At 43.7% G+C, this 20943-nt stretch overlaps 2 protein-coding genes across 2 annotated transcripts; both read left to right on the forward strand.

Moving 5' to 3' along the window:
* Positions 1-847: 847 nt before the first annotated feature.
* On the forward strand, positions 848-9059 carry KIAA1279 (KIAA1279 ortholog). The gene is made up of 6 exons (XM_009868044.1): positions 848-963; positions 3273-3352; positions 3474-3657; positions 4785-4869; positions 7159-7268; positions 7641-9059. The coding sequence occupies exons 1-6, from the start codon at positions 955-957 to the stop codon at positions 8517-8519; spliced, it is 1347 nt and encodes a 448-aa protein (XP_009866346.1). The 5' UTR covers positions 848-954; the 3' UTR covers positions 8520-9059.
* Positions 9060-18225: 9166 nt separating this feature from the next.
* SRGN (serglycin) lies at positions 18226-20693 on the forward strand. The gene is made up of 3 exons (XM_009868046.1): positions 18226-18316; positions 20136-20283; positions 20480-20693. The coding sequence occupies exons 1-3, from the start codon at positions 18226-18228 to the stop codon at positions 20691-20693; spliced, it is 453 nt and encodes a 150-aa protein (XP_009866348.1).
* The last annotated feature ends 250 nt before the right edge of the window (positions 20694-20943 follow it).

The raw sequence follows: 20943 nt of genomic DNA on the forward strand, positions 1-20943 counted from the left end.
CTGGGGTATAGCTAGATATCACTCTCTAGACTTCAAATTAAATAGAGCAGTTATTTAGATATCTCTGTCAAAAACGCCTGCTTTGATTCGAAGAGGCTTGGCAGTGCTTCCTTGTCCGATGTTGAAAGACTTGTCAAGGAATTGCATGTTCCTGTGGAAAGGCACTAGTTAAAACAGTGGCCTGTCCTGCCTCGCTTCAATTAACTGAGTTGTCTGCAATTCCTGACCTTACATCTGCTCGTTTTCCTTCAGTGCGACAATTTGGGTACGCTGCTACGTACTTATTATAAGATTGGAGATTGATTGAGCAGATAATCAAGATAATGTCTTCCCCAGTGTACATTCCTGGGGAGTTGTTGCTTTTGTGGCTGAGGGCTGGGCAATTCCACAGTGCTTTTGAACTGATGTATAGGAAAGCAGTCCTTCTTTCTTTCTTTTTTTTTTTTTATAAATAGAAAATTAACTCAGTCCCAGCCAAAACCAGTGCAATTAGACAGATATTTGTGTGGATTTTCCTGTCTTGGGGCCTTCAGGAAACAGCAGGATGAGTTTCTGCATAAGGAAGTATATCATAGTTTTTGTTTAATTAAATTCGATCCATTCCACTGCTCAGCCGTAAGCGAAGTATTTCAGTTCATAAACATCGTGCTGTGTGGTGCTTTCTTATGAAAATACTAAAATAAATGTAATTGAAAGGGACACAGGGCTTGCACACAGCTACCCTCGTGATACACTGGTTGAGCACGATTTTTGCTTTTTGAGATCTGTTGTATTAGAACACAGATATGTAAGGATGAAGACTGATAACTTGCAGCGTAAATGGAACACAGTGGGAAAGTAATTTGTTTCTCCTTTTACCTTTAGAACAATCTAGGTATCCTGTGGTCTCAAAGGGATGAAATTAAAACTGCGCAGACTTACTTGGAATCTGCAGAAGCCTTGTATAATCAATACATGAAAGAGGTACTGTGGTTATTAATACTGTGACAGGTCTCACAGTTTTAGTGATCTTTGAAAAACCTACGATGGAACTTGGGTTTCTGTGCTTTGTACTGGCTGCTGGGGTTCTGCAGAAGAGTGATACAATTTGTACTGCTAGCATAGGAAGAGGCAAACTAGAGGATCACGTGCTAATTTCAGAACAGATTTAGGAAAATAATTTTGCTCAGAAAAAAGGTCCTTTTTGAAAGCCATTTGAATGGATAATCCAAAATTGAAACCAGATAGAATTTGGCTTTTAATTCACACTACTCGTAATCTTTTCTTGGAGATGCTGAAAAATGTCGATCCATTGTTTTCAGTGGGAAAAGGAGACAAAATATTTTTTGCTCTGACTATGCATGGTATTGCGTAGAGGCAAACTAGTTATTCGAGAGGACAGTCTTATAAACAGCTGAACCCGTGATGCATATTAAACAATCCTTGGAGCTGTGGATTTTGCAGTGTGTTGACAGAGACTCCCTTGTGCTATTTTTAAGCTCTCTGTGAAGCTGTTCCAGCGCTGACTTGCCTCGGGGACAGTTTGTGAGTGAGCAAAAACCATTTGTGGCCTTAAAGGAGCAGTTTCTGTGTCTCAGGACAGCTGTAAATGTTGCACAGAACTTCTTTTCAGGAAATTACAGTTCAGATTTTACACAAGCTTGGTTTATAGCACAGATTATCCTTGTGGAAATTTCCAAATGAGTTAGTCATGGGTGGCTGGTTACTGCCATGTTCCCACCTTTGTATCCATGCTGGTCGGGAGAGGAAATGGATCCAGAAAAATACCCACCTGTGCTGAGAAGCTTGTCTGTTGATTCCCTGTCCTCTGGGTCTAACTAGAGATGCTGCATCTCGCTACAGATCCTCTCTCTAATTCCTAGTGTTCAACTTGGATATATATACACGGCCAGGTATGAAATTCTAGCATTTGCCCCGGTGATGATTAAATTGAGCTGGTACTACCATGTATTTCAGTAGATTAAACAATGCTGCCAAACGCTTCATGTTTTCACTCTGGATTTTTCCGAAACAGTTAATTTTTGGTAGTAATGCCTAGTGAATGTTCCTCCTGGGGCTTTCCTGCCTCATTAGGGTATACACATACATGCCCATCAATAATAAGCCCCCATCACATCACTTGTAACATTTTTCCCCCTCAATGTATTTGCCACTTACACTTCAGGGTGTTACATAGTCAAACATAGCTATACCTAAAGATTTATTTTTTTTAAGGAACTACAGCAAAAGACTTTTTGTGGTAACTTCACTGGACTGGTGTCACATTTCTCTGAAAATACTGAACTGTACTGGGCATAATCTGCACAGAATTAACAAAAAATCATCTCAAAACACAAGGCACAGGGGAGCAGGTCTGACTGCTTTGTTGTTTATAAAGAGGACTTGAGTTCCTTACAGTGATGTTTGATCTTCAGGATTTATACAACCATGTCAACATTCACCATTCATAAATTATAAAAATGTGAACATACTTTTCTTAACATTCTCCGTTTTTAGGCTATTGGGAAGCCTTCCTGTATTGTAATCTTGGGTAAACTGTTGATGATTGAGGTGTTTTCATGAACTAGTGGATTTAATTGTTTACTGACACAGGGTCTAGTTAACTTGCACATTGGGTTGGCTTCTGTTTTTGCCCCTATGGCAACTAGAGCAAAACCAAGGCAATTACAAGGAAGAATTAATTTGGTAGAGCTAAAAGATCGTTTTAATTTCTGCTCCTGAATAATTTGAGTTTACATACCCCCCCCAAAAAAAAAAAATTAGCTATTTTAACAACATTTTGCCATTAGGAAATCTGATTATCACTACAGTGAAAATCTGAGGGTGCTAAACTTTATGGGCAGGAGCTTGGGCTACTAAAGTCCACCTAGGAAGGAGAGTTGCAGAGCTCATCCTAGGGATAATTTAAGGCTTGACATCAGAGGATAAATCTGTAGATACAGGAAGGAGGGTCTTGCTTACCGTGTCATTCAGTCGTGTATTTTTTTTGTTTCTAGTCTTGCCAGAATGTACTCCACATCTTGTTAGAACGTTTGTGCTCCTTTGTATCTAAGGAGAAGAAGGCGGAGGGTTATAAATTCACATCTTAAAACCTCATGAGGTATAAACAGAAAACAAGTATTTCACACCTGAGGGCGTGCTTAGTATTAAATTGATACTTTAAAAAACATTTGGGATTGAAAAGCGGTAAATCATCTGCAGCCAGAAGAGGGAGCACTATGTTACAGAGTAAGAGAAACACCGTTTACTGAATATATCACGTCGTCTTGCAGGATGGAAGTCCTCCCCTGGATCCTAGTGAACATTTCATGGCAGAAGAAGAAAAACTCACAGACCAAGAAAGATCCAAAAGGTGAGTGTGTGGCAGCATATATAGTTTATTACTACTTTTTTTTTTTTTTAGGTTTATGAGAATTTATTTAGGGAGGGGAAAAAAAAAAAAGAAGACATCTAAAGAGACTTGTTTTTTCCAGGTTTGAAAAAGCCTATACACATACTCTGTATTATCTGGCACAAGTCTACCAGCACCTGGAGATGATTGAGAAGGCTGCTCAGTATTGCCATACTACTCTTAAACGGCAGCTTGAGTATTGTGGCTACTACCCTGTGGAGTGGGCACTCAATGCTGCTACTTTGTCACAGTACTATCTCTCTAAGGTAATATACCTGATGTTTTTCTGCTGCAATTATATCATAGATGTAACTATCAAGTAAGACGGTTGTTTAAACAGCTCTTTGAGACAGGGCTCTGTGTTGACTTAAAAATGTGCTCCTGTAAAACGACGAGTTGTCTTCTGATGTGAGACATCTGTTAATTTTTTCTGAAGAGGATGCAGTGGCTTTCCTGGGGTGTTGTGATCGCAATGGGAACAAGTGAGCAGGAGTGTAGGCAGAAGAAAAGCTCTATAAGTAATGAAATATCAGCAGTGATGTGATATGATGCCCATAGGTAAAACTTTAAGGTTATAATCATTTATTTTTAAATTGTTTCTTGTAATTATATTGTTCTCTTACAATAAAGAGTTTAAAACCAAAAGCACCTGAGGGTCAAGGTATTGCGTGTTGTACATTTCCTATAAATTGTTGTCTTTTGTGCTTCAGCACGTGCTTAAGGCTTGTTTGAGTCTATGTGAACGTTAAAGTGCCCACGTAAGGTGGTAGCTGTTTGCTTCCAGCCATCTGCATTGACTTTAAATAATCTGCTGCGTTAGGAAACGCTTCAGCTTTATTCAGGGATATCTGTATTCCAGACTATTCAGATGCTCTTTTCTGACACTTAAAGGCCTCTGCCTGTTAATGCTAATTTCAGTCGTGACTTTCCATATCTGTGCCTTGACAGCACCCATCATTAAACAGTGCGCTGCCACATATGAGCAACGGAACCTAAACCTGACTCATAATGTTCACTTCTGTGTCCAGCTCACACCCCGTGATAGAATCATTACCACAAGGCTTCATTTCCTTTACCTCAAGGAAGCGATGGCAGCACAGACCAGAACAGCGAAAATGTTCACTATGCATGAATCTAATATAAAAAGCAAGGCTTGCTGTTGTGGCTGTGGTAGAGAGCAAATGGTCGGTTAGGGAAAAATTGTCCAGTAGGAGATGTGGCAAAACTATCTGTCTTCAAGTGTGGGGGGAGTATGCTGCAAAGTCTTTCAGCTGTGTCGTTTCCCTCGTGCTCGTGCATCTCTGCTGTGTGAGGCGAGGGGTTTAGCCAAGCTGTGAGCAGTGCTTGTGCTGCTCACGCCAGTGATCGATGCTGCCATTTCTGTTTCTCACAGCAATGCTTTATGGAGTCCCGACACTGTTTAGCAGCGGCCAATGTCATCTTCAGCCAAGCTGGACAGATGCCATCCGCTGAAGACAGTAAGTTCATATAAAAGTTTTGAATAAAATATTGTGTATTAAGCATCACTGATGCATAATGTTAGGAGTGAAGTCTAAGAATATCTACAAAAGAGATCCCGGTGTTAATTTTCTAAAATCTTTTTAATTACTAATGAAGTGGAATCTTTTTGAAGAGTTACTGCTGCTGTGGCTTAAGGTTGGCTGTGAGAAAACTCAGTGAGGAAAAACTCAAGTGCTTGTTGCTGTTGTTTCAAAAAGTGTACCAGAATAAAAGTGAAATTTAAGCTAGTATCCATTTCAGTACTGGCAATGGCTTTGTTCGTCCATTTCTCATTGAAAATGCAGCTTACCTGTGCTTCTCTGTGATCAGAGGCCAATGAATCCATCAACCAAAACAGATGCTTCCTGGCAGTCATTTTAAGAGGGAAGGAAACTGCAGCTCTTTAAAAACCCCAAATCCAGAAGGTACTTGTATTGGCTTTTGTTGCTGGATGCAGCAGCCTGGCTGGGCATTTTTGGAGTTGCAGCTCCTCTCCTTGTCGTTCTGAGTATTGATGCAAAGGATCAACTTTGTGGCTTAGTGTGAAGAACAATAAAGGGAACTTTGAGAGAACTGACCATGGTTTTAACAACCTGTGGTTCCATGGTTGTGTCACTACTCTGCGTAACTCCTCTGGTTTAGGCTCAGTTTTGCTTATCTGCAGCACAGCTTTTTACATTCTGTGTCTTGGGCAAATCAACAGAGCTTTAACTCATGGAGAGTGAGGAAGTCCTCAGGGTAGCCCTGACTCTGAACAGTGAATATATTGGTTAACTTTTAGTGGTTTGAGCTGTTGAGAACACAAGCTCTTTAATCCACTGATGTTGTTTTTTCAGGTTAAAATATAACCTGGATAGCCACAACTGAGTTTTCTTTAACTGAAGTTCAGTGACGATGTATTAATTTAATTGCTTTTAGTATTTCTCTTAGCTCAAAAATACAGAACTCTATGCAGTCACCTTACTTACTGTTTAAGCACTTTGAGGATGATGTTTGTGGGAAACAGGGCTGTCAAGAGTGAGGTTATGGTAATCAGACTGTTTGAATTATGAAGGATTCAGTAGGTCTGAATCAGTGTTTATGGGCTTTCAGAGCTACCTGACTGCACCACTGTCAGAGTTCGTTGATACGATACTGGACTCAAAAAAATGAGGTTACGTTTTTGATAGGTTTGTAGAAACGTGGAGTTGGTTATGGCTGCAAATTCACGTGCAAGACAGTGGTAGATAAGAGTCCTATTTTTAAGTGTACTTTAAGATTTCTTGTGTGATTTTTCTTTTTTGGTCAACTGAACTATCTTTTGTCTTGATTTCCTCCTGCACTAAACAGGAGTAGTGATATTTGTGTTTGTTTCAATGGAGTAATTCCCTTCCTTTTCATGGTACAGAGAGCTGGGCTGTGGACATGAAGATCATTATGCAGAAAGTTCTAACTTAGAGAAAGACTAAGATGCAGTCAGCACTGGCCACTCTCTCCTTTTACCATGTTAATCGGAATATAAACAAACCCAAATATTTAGTAAAGGTGCCTTTTCTTAGATTAGAAACAGTTCTTATTTCTTAATAATAACAACTCGATTGGCTGGAATGAAAGATGGATCCAAGTCTGAAGTTGGCTTCTTATTTGGTGAACAGAAGTGCTTGGTATCCTCTTGATGTTCAGCTCACTCGCTGCCTCCTGCCTAGAGACCGGGAAATGAGTTCTCTTGGAAAGCCTTTTGCTTTCTGCAGACATTTTCTGGAGACATCAGCAGTGCTGCTACTTAGGACAGTGGGGAGAAAAAAGCAGAAGTTGTAGAGCTAGTGAATCTTATGTCAGTACCAATTAGATGATCCGATTTCCCCTCCTTCTCTTTTTTGGTAGCAAGTCTGGGGCCATCGCAATACAAACATCCTGAGCATCCTCAGAAACAATTACTGGGCAGGCAGGTGAATCTCAAAGTGAATTATCCCAATTTCTTTCTTTTGTTACAAGGAGACATGAAAACCTCTTTCGGTAACACACCTTCGAGATCGAAGGTCTTTTTAAACGTATGTTATCATCTATTTTTTTGAGGATTCATGCATGATGAATCCATGTTAATCTAGATGAGTTTCTTCCAGTGTGACACTTTACAGAATTACTACATAGACTAATGAGGAGACTATATTTCTGTTTAATGATGAGGAAAATTAGTTAAATACAAGTCACCTTTTTTTTGCATGTAACATTTGAAGTTTTTGCTGGAGTGCTTTTTATATTTTTATGTGTTTATGTCTGTTCAATAGATGAAACGGAGCAAGACCAGCAGGATCTTCGACAGAGAAAAGCTGAAATTGCAAGGTGCTGGATTAAGTATTGCCTGAATCTCCTGCAAAGCGCTCGGAAATTACTTGAGGTAACTGAGAATGTGTTCTGGAGCTGTCATGGTTTAAAAACCAAGTCTGGTTTGATGTTTGCAACAGGAATCAATTCATAGTTGGTAGCAAGTGATAAAGAATCACCCAATGAATAATACAATATACACTTGTAACGTAGCCAGTGTTTCAGAGCGTGTGCTGGCTTCAGAGCAGCGCTTAGCAATAAGCACAGAGAGGAGAACTGAGATGGTAATTTACACGATTTTTGTGAATATAATGTCTAATATGCCAACGTATCTTCTGTCTCGTTGCTAATTAGCTTGTATTTCACAGGTAACTCAGAATGATTCAGTGTGCACCTCTCTTTGAAAGCCACATGCATTTTCAATTAGTATGTTTTGTCATTTCAGGATAACATAGGAGAGCTGGATCCAGACAGGCAATCGGAACTTAAAGCCCAAAGGAGAAAAGAAGAGGATGAGAAAGAGAAGGGCAGGAAAAAAGCTGTCCTTTTTGGGACAAGTGATATATGTGACTCTGTCTTAGCCATGGAGGAGAAAGTGAGCAGCGTATATCCTTTAGATTTTCAAGAAGCCAGAGAAATCTTCCTGGTTGGTCAAAACTACGTTCAGGAAGCTAAAGAGTTCTTCCAGGTTGATGGTTATGTTACTGACCATATTGAAATTGTTCAGGATCACAGTGCTTTGTTTAAGGTGTTGGCTTTCTTTGAAGAAGACTATGAGAGGCGCTGCAAAATGCACAAGCGTAGAATAGACATGCTGGAGCCTATATACGCAGACTTGAATCCGCAGTACTACCTGTTGATTAGTAGGCAGCTTCAGTTTGAACTGGCCGACACCTATTATGAGATGATGGATTTAAAGGTAGCCATTGGTAACAGGTTAGAGGAGCTAGACTCCCACACAATTAAAAAAATTAATTCTTTGGCTCAGCTGGCGATCAAATATTATGAACTCTTCTTAGATTCTTTGAGGAACCCAGATAAGGTGTTTCCTGAAGAGCTCGAGGAAGATGTTCTTCGCCCTGCCATGGTAGCTAAATTTCATATTGCACGACTCTATGGTAAGCTGATTACTTCGGATAGCAAAAAGCAACTGGAAAATATGCAGACATCATTGGAATATTATACCTTTCTGGTAGACTATTGTGAGAAGTACCCAGATGCTGTCCGTGCTGTTGAAACTGAACTAGAACTCAGTAAGGAGATGGTGGGTCTTCTTCCAACGAGAATGGAGAGGCTAAGAGCGAAACTGTGTCCATTTATATAAATACCTTACAGGAAATTTGTATTGTTAAAATAATACCTGTTGAAATCAGCGCTGTCGGACAGCTTCCGTGCTGATGGATAGCGCTAGGGTGTCTGCAGTTCGGCAGTCCACCTAGAGCCTGCTGTAGTATAACTTTATAAGTATCTCGGAGCTCTCCTGTTCAGTAGCTTACCCCCCACTAATGGTATAAACTGCAGATGTAAAGTGAATGTCCAGCTCATGCTTTGTATTTGTCCTGTATGGAAATAGAAACTTTTTCTCCCTTATGTTTTTTTCCTTTGGCATATGGTTCAGTTTCTAAATGTATGAAAATTCTTTAAGAGAATCTGTTTCTCTGCGAAATTTCTTCTAAAAAAACCTGAGGCATGTTCTTCCAACTAGAATACATTTTATCTCTTCTAACGTTTGTCCCCAGAAAACTTTATCCATATGAAGGGATTTATTTTGTATGTTGCTCTGTGTTTTGGGGGTTTTTTTCCCCCCTGTTCATCAAAACCTAGTCAGTAGTGGCTCAATAAATGACTAGCTTACCTAAATGTTTTTTTCAGAGTCCTCAGAATTCTGTTTCTTTGTGCCTTACTAAGAGATATAATGTTGGGCCAAAATAAATAGTGGTGAAAGCATTCCCACCTGAGTATCTTCATTAAGAACACATGAGCAAGTGAAGTGCCAGAAGGATTATGAACCAGGATGCGTTTGAGAGCAAATGTAGGCTGAGCGTGTTGTCCAGCTCTGCATTAAGAGGTTGTGGTCAGAGATGGGAAGGGATGTGGGGAAAGTGAAGCGATGAGGTGATGGCGCTTGTGGTAGCATGCTGCTCTGTGCACCAGCAGTCCTCACTGTCAGGTTCATGGGGAGATGTTTACGGCAGTAGAAGGCATTGAAGGAGAACAGTCGAAACAACTGGATTCTTCCGGAAAATGCGAGAAAATGATTTGGGGAAAAAATGACTTTAGCTTGGAGGGTGTGAGGGGGAAGCATGTTCAAGCAAGAAAGCTTGTAAATGTGTGGTAAAAATCTCTAGCTTGCAGAATTCTCAGCAAAAGGCTTCTAACCACAAACAAATAGGCCAGCAAATGAGTCCTGGAAACGAGAGGCAGCAGAACTCAAAACTAGACCAGCTACCTGCATGCATAGAGAATAAGGGAGAGCGTGTGTGCACGTGCATGTGTGTGGTGTTTCTGTTTTACTCACTAATTGTCTAGACGACCTTGAGGAGTTTCTTTTCTGCTGTCACATCTTTTTAATGCAGTTTTTCCCATGGCCTGAAGGTAGGGCAGCCCATAGGTTCTCAGTGAAATAGTTCTCAGCGGGCTGTATCGTGCATTATTTTAGTCTATGATTTCAATTAACTCTAGTATGTGCTTTTACTGTGAACTCATAATTTGAAAGTTAATTTTTTTTCTACTAATGTTTAGCTTCATATACAAGTAGAAGAAGGTGATACATGTTTGAGGTTCTGGGGTTTTTTTCCCTCTATACTTCAATAGTCCACCCCTCAGGGCCTTTGAGCAAATGTTTTAGAGCAAGGATTGACTCATCAAACTTACTTGTAATTTGGGGAAGGATAGATTCATGGGCTATTCCAGCATAAAAATAATTCTTTTTCCTGTCCTAGCCTTCAAATAAAGTTCTAAAGTGAGTGTTAAAAGTTACCTGCAAGGTTGGCAAAGCTGAGTGAAGTGTGGGATGATGTGTGTTTTCTAATCTGCAGTTGTGTGGGGAGGAACACTCTGAATTCACCAAAATCTTCCTGAGCACTCAGCAGACAGGTAGGAGCAGGTCCATAGCAAAGAAAGAAGGCCCAGAATTAAGAGAAGTCGGAGTTTTGACGCAGCTCTGTGGTTGGCGCTGTGGTTGAGAGACCTCTCTCCTCTGGAGATAGCCCAGAATGCTTCAGTTTTGCAGCTCTTCTTAAAGACTGCAGTACCATGTAAATACATTTCATATAAACGCATATGGAGTTACAGAAACCAACCATACAGATTCTTCATCTCCTGTAGTTAGCGTTCAAGACTACCACCAGAAAGTATATTTTATAACTGAGACATACTCAGCACAATGTGCTATGTTGTTGTTCTTATAAGGCATGTCTTTTTAAGGGAACCTTTGAAATAATTCCTGTTTGTTCAATGATTTGAGAGAATGAACTTAAGTAAGATTGTGTATTTAGTTTAAAAAAAAAAAAAAAAGGAGGGGGAGGAGCTTGTTGGATTAGGCAGCAAAGCTCCTGTCAGGAATGCTGAGTTTTAACTGTAAAATATGTGTGAGGTCAGGCATTTATTTCAAAGCTTAATTAAAGATTAGGTTCCTGTGAACTCCATTTAACCTGCATTTCTATTCCTTTTTCTACAGCAAAAAAAAAATCTTACAGCTGAAACCTCCTTTCTATTTGTCTACTAGTTTTTTTCCTTACCCCACATAAAGGAGCAAAGTTTACAAGAAGCCCACATCTGTGCAGAACTTGTTATCAAGTGCGAGATCTGAACTTGGAGGATATAACCTCACCATGCTTCTTCAAATAGTGCATAATACTCATGAGAAGTAATTGGATTTGATTAAAAACACATTTTTTTTTTAACTGAAATGCTCTTAATTCTTATGCTGGCTAAAGATGTGGTATGTGTTATAAAACGGGTGGACTAGAAAGGCTGTGCTGTGCTTAAATATTTCAGGAGACAAAGAAACCCGTGCCTTATTCTCTGTTTCTCCCTACAAGCCCATCGACAGAGGCTCTTCCTTTTTTTTTCCCCTTGAGGGGACCGGACTGGAGGAGAGCAACAGGTGACAGTCTTGTCCTGTGCTGTTTTCCTCTCTTCAGCGAGCTGAAATAGGAGGGGAAGCGGGCAGGAGCCAGCCCTCACTTCCCCTTGGCAACAGGACAGCAGCTCCCCCATGTTGCAAGGGGAGCAGGCCACTGCGGTTGGTGTCTTGCCTGGCAAAAGCAAAAGGTCCCTGGGTTGGTTTGCTCTGTTCCTCTGCCTGAAATCTCCCCCCTTGGGAGTCTCAGTCCTGCCCTGGCACAGGCTTGCTCAGAGGGGGATGGTTTCCTTCTCTTATCTGCAGAACAGATGTGTCTGCGTATCGGTGCTTTTGCTGGGTGTGATTGTTGCTGTGCTTCCACGTCCGGAAACATTGCAGGAACCTGATTAAGCTCAACATCAGACAGTGAGAAGCAGGACTGATCTTGTTAATGCGTGGTTTTACGCATCTCAGTTTTGTTTGGTGTTTTTGCTCGGCACTGAGAGAGAGATGAGCTTTGCTTGCGTGTTTTGCTGTGAAAGGCTGAGTTAGTTGGTGTCACCTATATGATTTCTGTGGAACTTCTCATTATAAAATACCCAAAGTCCTGCGAGGCAGGACTTTGCTAGATGGCCAGACCTTCTGGAATCTTGAAGTTACAGAACTAAAGACTGTTACGTTAAAACCAAGTGCGTAAAGTTGTGGTGAGAAGCGTTTGTCAACTTTCTTTCCTCTTCAGTTGCAACATCTTTGGGTACATTGGAGCTCACCAGGAATGTCTAATGCAGGTTTTAAAACTGCTGAAAACTGCTTTCAGTTTGAAAACTGCTTTTGTACGGTTCCCAGCAACTCTGCCCAAAGTGCCTGCTAGTCCTTTTTAATTTGCAGCTTGACTCGTGGTTTCTAGCTCTTCCTTGTCATGGGTGGGCATACAGCCACCAGTTTCCTGACAAGGACAATTTCACTGGCTGCCTTTTTCCTGAAACCGTTGTACAATTGTGTCTTTCCATATGAATGATTTACATATGGATGATGTGCCAGAGAGAGAGTGTTGGGCAGAGGGGATACTACGCACAGAACATTTTGCAGATATGTTACTTGGTTTCAGAACGGAAAAGGTCTGTGGTATCAAGCGTTTGTTTAGAGAGAAGTGAATGATAACAGTGTGATCCCTTCACGCTAAAGACCTTAATTCAGACGCTTTAGCAATGTTTTAAATGCTTAGTGCTTGAGGTTTTGGCATCTGGTACACATAAAGTCTTCTTACGTGCTCACTGTCGCTGTAAAAGAGACTTACTAGTTGGCATCAGACAAAGATGCAAGGAATTCACTGCTTGTGATTTTTAATGCAATTTTCTGCTGAAACAGAGAGGAATTGGGTAAGAGATTGATTGTGATGGGCATGTGATGGAGTGAGCTGGTGTTAGTCACCAAACACCCTAAGAGGAGTACAAGTGCTTGTGTCAGAGCTACTCTGAGATCCACAGCTGAAAGGCACAGGGCAGAAAAAATTAGGAATGAACAAGATAATTTCCTGTATGCTAAGTGTCTTGGAAGGGAGCAAGAGGTTCCCAGGTGGGGTCTCAAATTGCTTGGAGCGTTGGCCATGAAAGTCCTCCTGGTCTCCTGGAGCCTGCCTCTGGATAGCCAGTGGGTTCAGCAAACACCAGCAAAGTTTCATAGCAGCCCATGAGGGGATGCAATCAGGTGGGCCCAGAGCCTCCTTCCTTGAGAAGGCCGAGACTTTTTAAATGAGAGAAGTAGCAACACCCTAGAAGTGATGTCTAGTACTGATAAGGAGACAGAACCGGTGATGCTGGATCCAATTGCCAGCACATGGGCTACAGGCAGCAAGGGAACTATAAAAAACCCAACAGTCTCCTGCCAACAAAACTTACTCTGAACACCAAATATTACCCATGGTTTGTGCACAGACACCTTGAGCTGGCAAGTGTCACACGCTGCCAGTCTGCATCGGAAACTTTTGGCAAAAAACCATCAAATCCTTTTTAACTTTTCCATGTGCTTTGCCTTAATGTTTTCTCATGGCACTGAGCCGCCAGTATTACATAAAGCTTGTGGAGAGACACACTTTGCTCTCTACATTGTAAAGGCACAAGGTATTGCCAGGGTCTTGCCTTCCTGGTCAGCCTGGCTTGGCCTCCTTGCTGCAGTCTTTTTCCTGGAAGGGTTAGATGAGATGAATCTTGCCCCAGGCTTCAGCTTTCCCTGCTGGCTGACCCCTGTCTGAGTCCTCTTCTGCACTCAAAGAGATGAAGAAAATAGAGCTGTTAGAGAGCCCTGTCCCTTTGAAGTAGGAAAAGGCAAAATGTGCTTTTTTTCCTAATCAATGCAAATTGTGTTTTCTAAAGGGATGTGCTCATCTTGGAAATACCCTGTACTGCCAGGGGCAGAGCAGTTTTTTCAGTGGTGCAGGTGATTTCTGAACTTGAGGGGACAGCAGTTTGGAGTGTGCTGCCTCACGCCACATCAGCATCAACCCTGAGAAAACAGAGCATGTCCTTCAAAAAGGGCTCGGTGGGCTGGAGTGTACCAGTTCCTCCCCTGGCAGGCCTGCTTTTCATGCCTTTCCTCATTTTTCTCTTCTTTGTGTCACATTTCAAAACAGAAGGATATTTCTACTAAAACAAACATGCTTAAAAGGAGATAAAAAATGCCCAGCTCCTTTGGTTGATAGGGTTTTAGGGCTTTTTTAATTTCCTGTTCTTTTTTGCTCTGAACATAATTTCACCTCTTTCCCCAACAACTCAGTGAAGATCACAGAACTACAACTGTAGGTAAAGGGGTAGCTAACTCGAGTCCGAACACCAGCTCAGCTCCACTTTACACGTGGGATAGGAGAAGCTGATCTGCTTCAAAGGGGAGACCTCAACAGGAGCATCTGTGCTTCCCGCTCCTTTTCATCTTCCTGAATTTACTGAAATACTTTCTCCCTGCATATGATGAAGTTTTTATGTGGGACCAGCAGCGCTTGTGCTTAGAAACACACTCGCAGTTGCCCAGGGAGTGGAGGCAAGGTGAGCTGCTTGAGGTGGATCTGGGAGGAAAGAGCCCTGATCAGAAACCGGAGCTTGGTTGCTGTGTCGTGTCTTAAGTTGTTTTTTTCAAACAATAGTCCTGAATTTGCCAGCCAAGACCTCCTGTTGCACTGGCCTTCAGCACATGGAAGTGGAAAGTGTTGCACCTCCCAACACAAAGGAAAGCTGCTTTTTACCTCTGGTAGGACAGCCCCATTACTCAGTTATCGTTTTTGGCAGAGGGGAAATGGCTGATGGGTAAAGGCCGTTGGCATCTTCCCGTCAGTCAGTGGCTGCGTTCGATCTTGTTGCAGCCGCAACTTTTCAGCGAAGATTCCTCCCTTGTGCGCTTGTTAACCTTCATCGTGGGAAAAAACAAGGAGTTGCTCTTCTGTGTGATCTAGATGGCAACGCATGTCCGATTTCTGTGTGATGCGCATACGCCGTTAATGATTTCTTGCAAGATCTGAATTTTATCTTCATGGGCCAGGTCCTGATAATGCCCTTGGGGGCAAGAGGTGGCAGCATGAGAGGCTGAGGGATGCATTGTACCACCCTGCTATGCCTGCCCCAATGCCCTGGGTACACGCATGAACACGGGGCCAGGTGCTGAGCTTAGATGCTGAGGGCTGGATTTAGAAATCTCCCTAGGTTGACCCAAACCTCCCTTCCTGGGTTGCCAGCTCTTTTTACTATTTTGTGATATATTTTTGTTTTCAGCCCCCAAAGGTTGGTTGGGTGAACACAAGCTGATGGCAGGAAGCATCCTTAACATAGCCTTTTCTGTACTGGCTGCTCCCCAGAGCCATGACTTGGCCCAAATCTGTATTTCTGCTTTCCCAGCAGAACAGATAAAGAGCTAAGCATCGCAGGCAGGTCCCAGTGCTTCGGGACACCCAGCTGCTCCAGCCAGCTGCCAGTTTTGCTGCTCTGTGATGTCTGAGGGGTGCAGGGGTCAGCCTGGATCCCCACTGAAGCTAGGACTGAGGTCCTGCTGGCTGGGGTGGGGGAAAACCTGACTCCTGAGAGCAGAGTGTCCCCGCAGCAGTTGGTATTTATCTGATTTCCACGCTGTTAGGAATGAGAAACTTCCTTATCAGGATGCCCTGTATGGATGGATGTCACCTCGCCTGTGTGCCTCACTGATAAGCACCATGAGCGTTTGAAATTGTTTGTTAGAATTTGCGGGCTGCTCCTGGATTTTTCAGGCACCCAACAAAGAGTGCCAGGTGTCTGGGCGAGGGGCTGGGTGCACAGTGCTGAGGCAGCCCCCTTCCTCCGCCTACCCCCTGCTCCTCACATTAATGCCTTAGAAAAATGCAAAGCTCTTAAGCTGCTTTGCATGCAATTTGAAAATAATGTCAGCGCTTCAGTGCAGTAGTTGTAAGAAACACTCCAGGAGCGAGCTGCGTTCCCAAGTACCTGCTCCTCGTTTATTTTCTTCTTTTTATAGACTTACTCTGGGGCATTTAATCTTTCAGTCTATATACACAAAATCTATGCATGAAGAGTATTATCCTGTGAACCTTCTTTGCGCTTTACGGGAGCTAGATTTGAGGTAGCTGACCCAGGTATGGTGACTGTCCTCTCCTCTGTAGATTTAAAATATTTGACTTAAAAAGCACACACCTTTCTCTTAAACTCTGATAATGACGCAATGGCACATTTCAAGGTTAGCGTTCCAATATAGTACAGCTCGTATGCTGTTCTCGGTTTTTAAAAAAAAAAGCGTGTTAACTTTCAGCAATCTGTGGCTTCTAGCTCGAGATGTTTTTTTAGTTGGGCTGATTATTTGCATTTCATGTCCTGAGTGGTTTACAGAGAGGAAAGCATTGCACAGCATTCTTCGGGCATCCCATAGCACTCCTCGGAGGGCATGCTTTACTCTCAAGACTTGCATATCCCGGATTGCTTCAGATCCAGGTCTCTGGTATCACTTCCACGTTTGCAGCCCAGCAGGAGATGGACACAGGCTGACGCTCCCTGCAGGCCTCTAGCCCCTGTTACGCAGACATCCGGGAGACAAGAGAGTGGAAAATTTGCTTCGATCCTCCCACGGTTACCAATTGAAAAGCAATCTCATTTCCTGAGGTGCATCACTGACGGCGAAGAAAATAACATAAACCATGTGGCAAAACTGCCAGTGCAACACATTCCCCCATTGGCGGATGGTACCAGGCAACCTGCGACATTCCCCTCCACATCAGGGGGCGCCTGCAGCTCCTCCCTATCCCTTGTGGCTCCCCTCTCCTCCTGCAGGTCTCCGCCCCCGTGACCGGGTCTGCTGCAGCTGCAACCTGCGGAACTTACAGTGCTGGGGCGAAAAAGGCCCCGGGCGCTGGGAGGGGCAGAAATAGCCGGCAGAGGGGTGCTTTCACACGTCGGGGGTTGTTTGCGTGTTTCAGACGGGTGTGGAAGGGGTATGCCCATGACTAGTGGAAAATGAGAGGTGGTGTTGCAGGAGCAGTTTCCGTAGACTTCCTGATCACCTCCCTGCACGTGTTCACCTGGCTTCCTATTGATGCTGAGCACCGACTTAAAAAAAAGAAGAGACTTGATGCTAAAAATAAAAAGCAGAGATGAAGCTGGTAGGGGTAACCGCTGCACACGAGGCCTTCCACGCCTGCTTGGTTTGAGTTTCCTATCTTTCCTGTGCCAGGAAAAAACCACATGTGCAGAGGTTTGTAAAAAACCACCTTGATGCTCAACATGCAGCTCGATCCCATAACCCAGTGGTTAATCTCTGCCTCGAGCAAGCTGGAGAGATCTCCTTTGCTGTTTGTGGGGTTTTGGTGGGGCACTGTGCACTGGGGAAAGTTACTGCTCAGCCCAGTCCTCACTGAGGGCCTCTGTGGACTTTCCACTGCAGAAAAATAGATTTACCGCAGACAACTTACACTATCAGCTGCAGCACCGTGAAGGGTGCTGGCAGCACGTTAGGCCTACATGTTGGTGCCCCTGTTAATCCAGCAGCTAATGGTATGACTAAGAAAAAACCCCACTGCTTAGATAACCTTGTTTGTAATTTATTATTAAGTCAACTCACACCTGGTTTAATCACAACTAAAAGGCAAGGAAAAGGTATGAGCTCACTGAATGGCAGCTTCCCTGCCATTCCCTGGTAGCTATGTGTACGTAAGGGCTTTCACAGCTTTCCAGATGGGCTCCTGGCAGAGCCATGTGCCATCTAAACCCTTTACCACGCTCCCTGAGGTGCTCGTACCATGAGGCGATGGTCCAACTGGGCAGATTTGCTGGGCCCCTTAAGAAAGAAGCCCATGCATTTCCACCAGAAGTTAATACATTTTTTTCACTTCTACTGTGAATATCTAAGGTCTTGCTTCCAAAAACAAACCCCAAACCTGGGATACTGGAGGTAATTTACTTTTGTGGAAAAGATTCCTTCCCAGCCAGTGAAGTTTAGACTGACAACAAGCAGCTGGCTCCTAACCCTCCAGATGGACCAACGTGGACTTGCGGCAGGGAAAATCACTGCAGCGCCAGCGCAAAAATGCAGTTGACTGAAACTAAGAGGACATGGGGTGCTGCTTTTTCTCTCCAGAGGGAAGAGCAAACGGACCGGAGCCCTGTGAGCACAGGGCGGGTGCCAGGCAGGATGCAGGGCTGGACCACGACCAGCTGACTTCTGGTCAGGCGAGTTGGTCCCAGGTTTGCTTTTCTTCTCAGGCAAAACTGAAAATGAAGGCAGTAGAGATTATTATTTGGTGGTTTGGGTATTTTTTTGAGCGATGAAAGCCAGGACGCTGGGCTTTTCTGTTCATGTCTCTCTCCCATCAATCAGGAAGCGGTGACGCAGGTTATGGGCTGGGTTTGAGGTTTTGAAACCTTTTCTAAAAGTCGGTCTCCTCACCCTGTCGTATTGCTGAAGTGTGAAGCTGTGGTGAAGGCTGGTGGTGAGCAGGGGGATGCCAGCCAAAATGCAGCTCCTTATCAGATGTAACGGGAGGATTTTCCTGGCTGTTTGTTTAATCCTCTTTGTGGGATACACAGCACAAGGTAAAACGGGGCGGTTGTTCTCTCGGTAATCCTCTTTCTGGGCTATGCAGTGTAGGCCAAGTAGGCAGCCTCCGAATTTTTCAGACTGACCTTCTTCTAGTGGTAGTAAGATCTACTCAGGTAACTTGTTTTGCTAACATCTTATTTTCCAGAGGGGGAATGGTAAGAAAAGGTGCTTTTGGCAAGTGGGGTATTTCTGCATCCCTTTCCCAGCCCCTATGGCAAAAAGACTTCCGAAAATACATTGCTGTATGTGTCTGTTTTCAATCCACTGATTTTTATGTGTTTTTTTTAACAGACCTTTTCACAGTGCTCCGGTTACTACTGTTACACAGTTATGTAGTTACAGATAAAGTATGTAACATGTTATAACAACTGCGGTCTACTTTCTTGGGGGTCAAGAAAGGAAACTAGTTCTAAGTATGAGGAAATTAAACGGTTTCTTCGGTACAATATTGCAACATACAGCACTAAAACAACTGAAAGGAAATGTTGATTCCTGTTGACATCTACCCTGTGGATTTGTTTCTTGCAAGACACAAGCTCTCTTTAAGGATGTAGAGCATCATTTGTCCCCAAACCAAGGCTGTGATGGCAATAGGCTTTCATTACCTATCTACCACTTGGAGGCTGATCTTTGAGGGATTACGACCTGCTTTTTGTATGTTGTTTATTTGCAAATTATTTCAGCTGTAGTTGTTTATTTTGTTGCCACTGTCATCATTAAAAACCTTCTTACTAATAGGCTAAGAGGAGAAAGTAAGTGTGAAAAAGCAGTATGCTGTAAAAGAAGCAGGAAATTATGCCCGTGAGATCTTTTCTCTTACAGATGACTGTAGCAGGCAGCTGACAGTCATCTAGTACATTACGGAAACATAAAGGGCAGTAAAGAAGTGTAATTACAGAAAGATATTCTCAGGAAACTTAGAAAAAATAGATAAAAGTGCCACAGGGGGAGAACATGCCAGGAGGCTTCAGAACAAATTAATTACATGACACCAGGGTGAAGGAGAAAATGCCACTGTTTCTACCTTTACTATGTGATCGTTATTTTCTCCTTTTGGTATTTTTTGAAGACTCGCTTTTCAGCAAGAGCCCCGATCAGGCATCTCGGGGGGCAGCAGAGCTGAGACTGTGGGTTTACATAACTCTGAGTCACGTCTAGGAGACACGTGAACCCTCTCTCCTCTGTCGGTGTGCTCCGAGAGCCTACATAAGCCCCAAATGTGCTCCTGTGGCAAGTGGCTCTTGGCATACCTTGAGTTCCCTTCGTCCCCACCAAAACTCATCCCGTTGAACGCGAAGGAGCTGAGCTGAGGCATGCAAAGCCAAAACAGAGTCAGCTCGGAACCTCGCTGGAGCCAACAGAGAAAGGGAGGGTGCAGGAGCCAGCTCTCCGCTGGGGTGGCTTTTCACCAGGGGATTTTTGAGACACCTTCACCTGGTTCGGGGAGAGCTGCAGTTGGCCCAACCCACAGATCCCCTGTGGATGTGCCATGCCCCGAGCTGGGGACGAGCCCTGTTGTGATGTCAGTGCAAGGCAGTGGTTTCCCCCAGGATTTCCATTTCTAGTTCCCATGGACTTACCAGTGCCGAAAGCGAGATGTTCCCGATGCCTCTGATAGCAAAGATGTCACTTAATGTACCAGTCACTATATAACAAAAGCCTTCAGGGTAAATTTAATTTTCGGCAGTTGAGCAATAAGGGCCACGCAAATTTCTTCCACTCCTTTTAGCTTTAGTAGGTGCTCATAAAATTAATAGGACTTGGTGAATAATATCCTGGCCCTGGTGAATAACACATGGCTGATTCGATCAGGTGCTCCAGCACAGAGGGCAAGGTACAAGAGAGTGAGATGCCGACCCGACTCCTGGTCTGCTAACTGCATCGAAGAGAAGGGGCCCTGGTTTTACATGCCCACCGGTGGAGCCAACAGGATCCTTCCCCCCATGGCAGACCCATCCCTGTAAGTTCACTTGTTGCACGTTGGCCACTAATGCTAGCACCTAATGCTAGCACCCAAAAACGTCCACTGTTCCCGCCTCAACAGTCCTGTCACAACGCGGCTCACCCGTGGGAGTGTGAGGCTTCAGTGTGAGACTTAAGAGATAACAAACAAACAAACTAATTTGGAATTAACTAGCTGTCTCTTTGCCCTTCAGGATGAAGCGATACCAGGAGCTGGGTGACATATTCCCTCTCTTGGACGATGATTCTGGCTCTGGCTATGAGTCCGCGGTGGAGCTGGAACCAGCCTCCGGGTCGGGGCTCGGCGATGTCGGCACCTTCTCCGAAGCGAAGCTGCCTGTCTTCCTAGCGGGCCCGCGAGGCGGTGAGCTGAAGCAAAAGCTGACGGAGGAGGATCTGATCCTGTAGGGATGGAGACTCCTGCCTCCTCGCGCCAGTGGCAGCCTTGCTCGCCTCACGCACCCTCCCTCAGTGCCCAACGCGATGGCTGCGAGGCTGTTTTTAAACCAGCTCCAACTCCATTAAAAACCCCCAAACTTTGCCTTAGATCTTTATTGCTTTCACTCAATATATATATAAAAAAACCAACCCAAACAAACTATCTGTGTTCGGTCTGAACTCGCCCCGTGCTTTGGGCGGGCGGTGCTGACGCTCCAAG

The sequence above is a fragment of the Apaloderma vittatum genome, unplaced genomic scaffold (genome assembly GCF_000703405.1).
Source record: "Apaloderma vittatum isolate BGI_N311 unplaced genomic scaffold, ASM70340v1 scaffold28304, whole genome shotgun sequence".
NCBI classification, from domain to species: Eukaryota; Metazoa; Chordata; class Aves; order Trogoniformes; family Trogonidae; genus Apaloderma; species Apaloderma vittatum.

What these genes read in the sequence shown, in the direction of transcription:
- KIAA1279 (XM_009868044.1), top strand. An exon ending in GACCAAGAAAGATCCAAAAG is followed by an intron (nt 3,353 to 3,473) that starts GTGAGTGTGTGG and finishes TGTTTTTTCCAG; the next exon opens with GTTTGAAAAAGCCTATACAC. An exon ending in GATGCCATCCGCTGAAGACA is followed by an intron (nt 4,870 to 7,158) that starts GTAAGTTCATAT and finishes TCTGTTCAATAG; the next exon opens with ATGAAACGGAGCAAGACCAG.
- SRGN (XM_009868046.1), top strand. Translation starts at nt 18,226, where the DNA reads ATGCCAGCCAAAATGCAGCTCCTTATCAGATGTAACGGGAGGATTTTC. An exon ending in TGTGGGATACACAGCACAAG is followed by an intron (nt 18,317 to 20,135) that starts GTAAAACGGGGC and finishes TGATTCGATCAG; the next exon opens with GTGCTCCAGCACAGAGGGCA. An exon ending in CCCATGGCAGACCCATCCCT is followed by an intron (nt 20,284 to 20,479) that starts GTAAGTTCACTT and finishes TTTGCCCTTCAG; the next exon opens with GATGAAGCGATACCAGGAGC.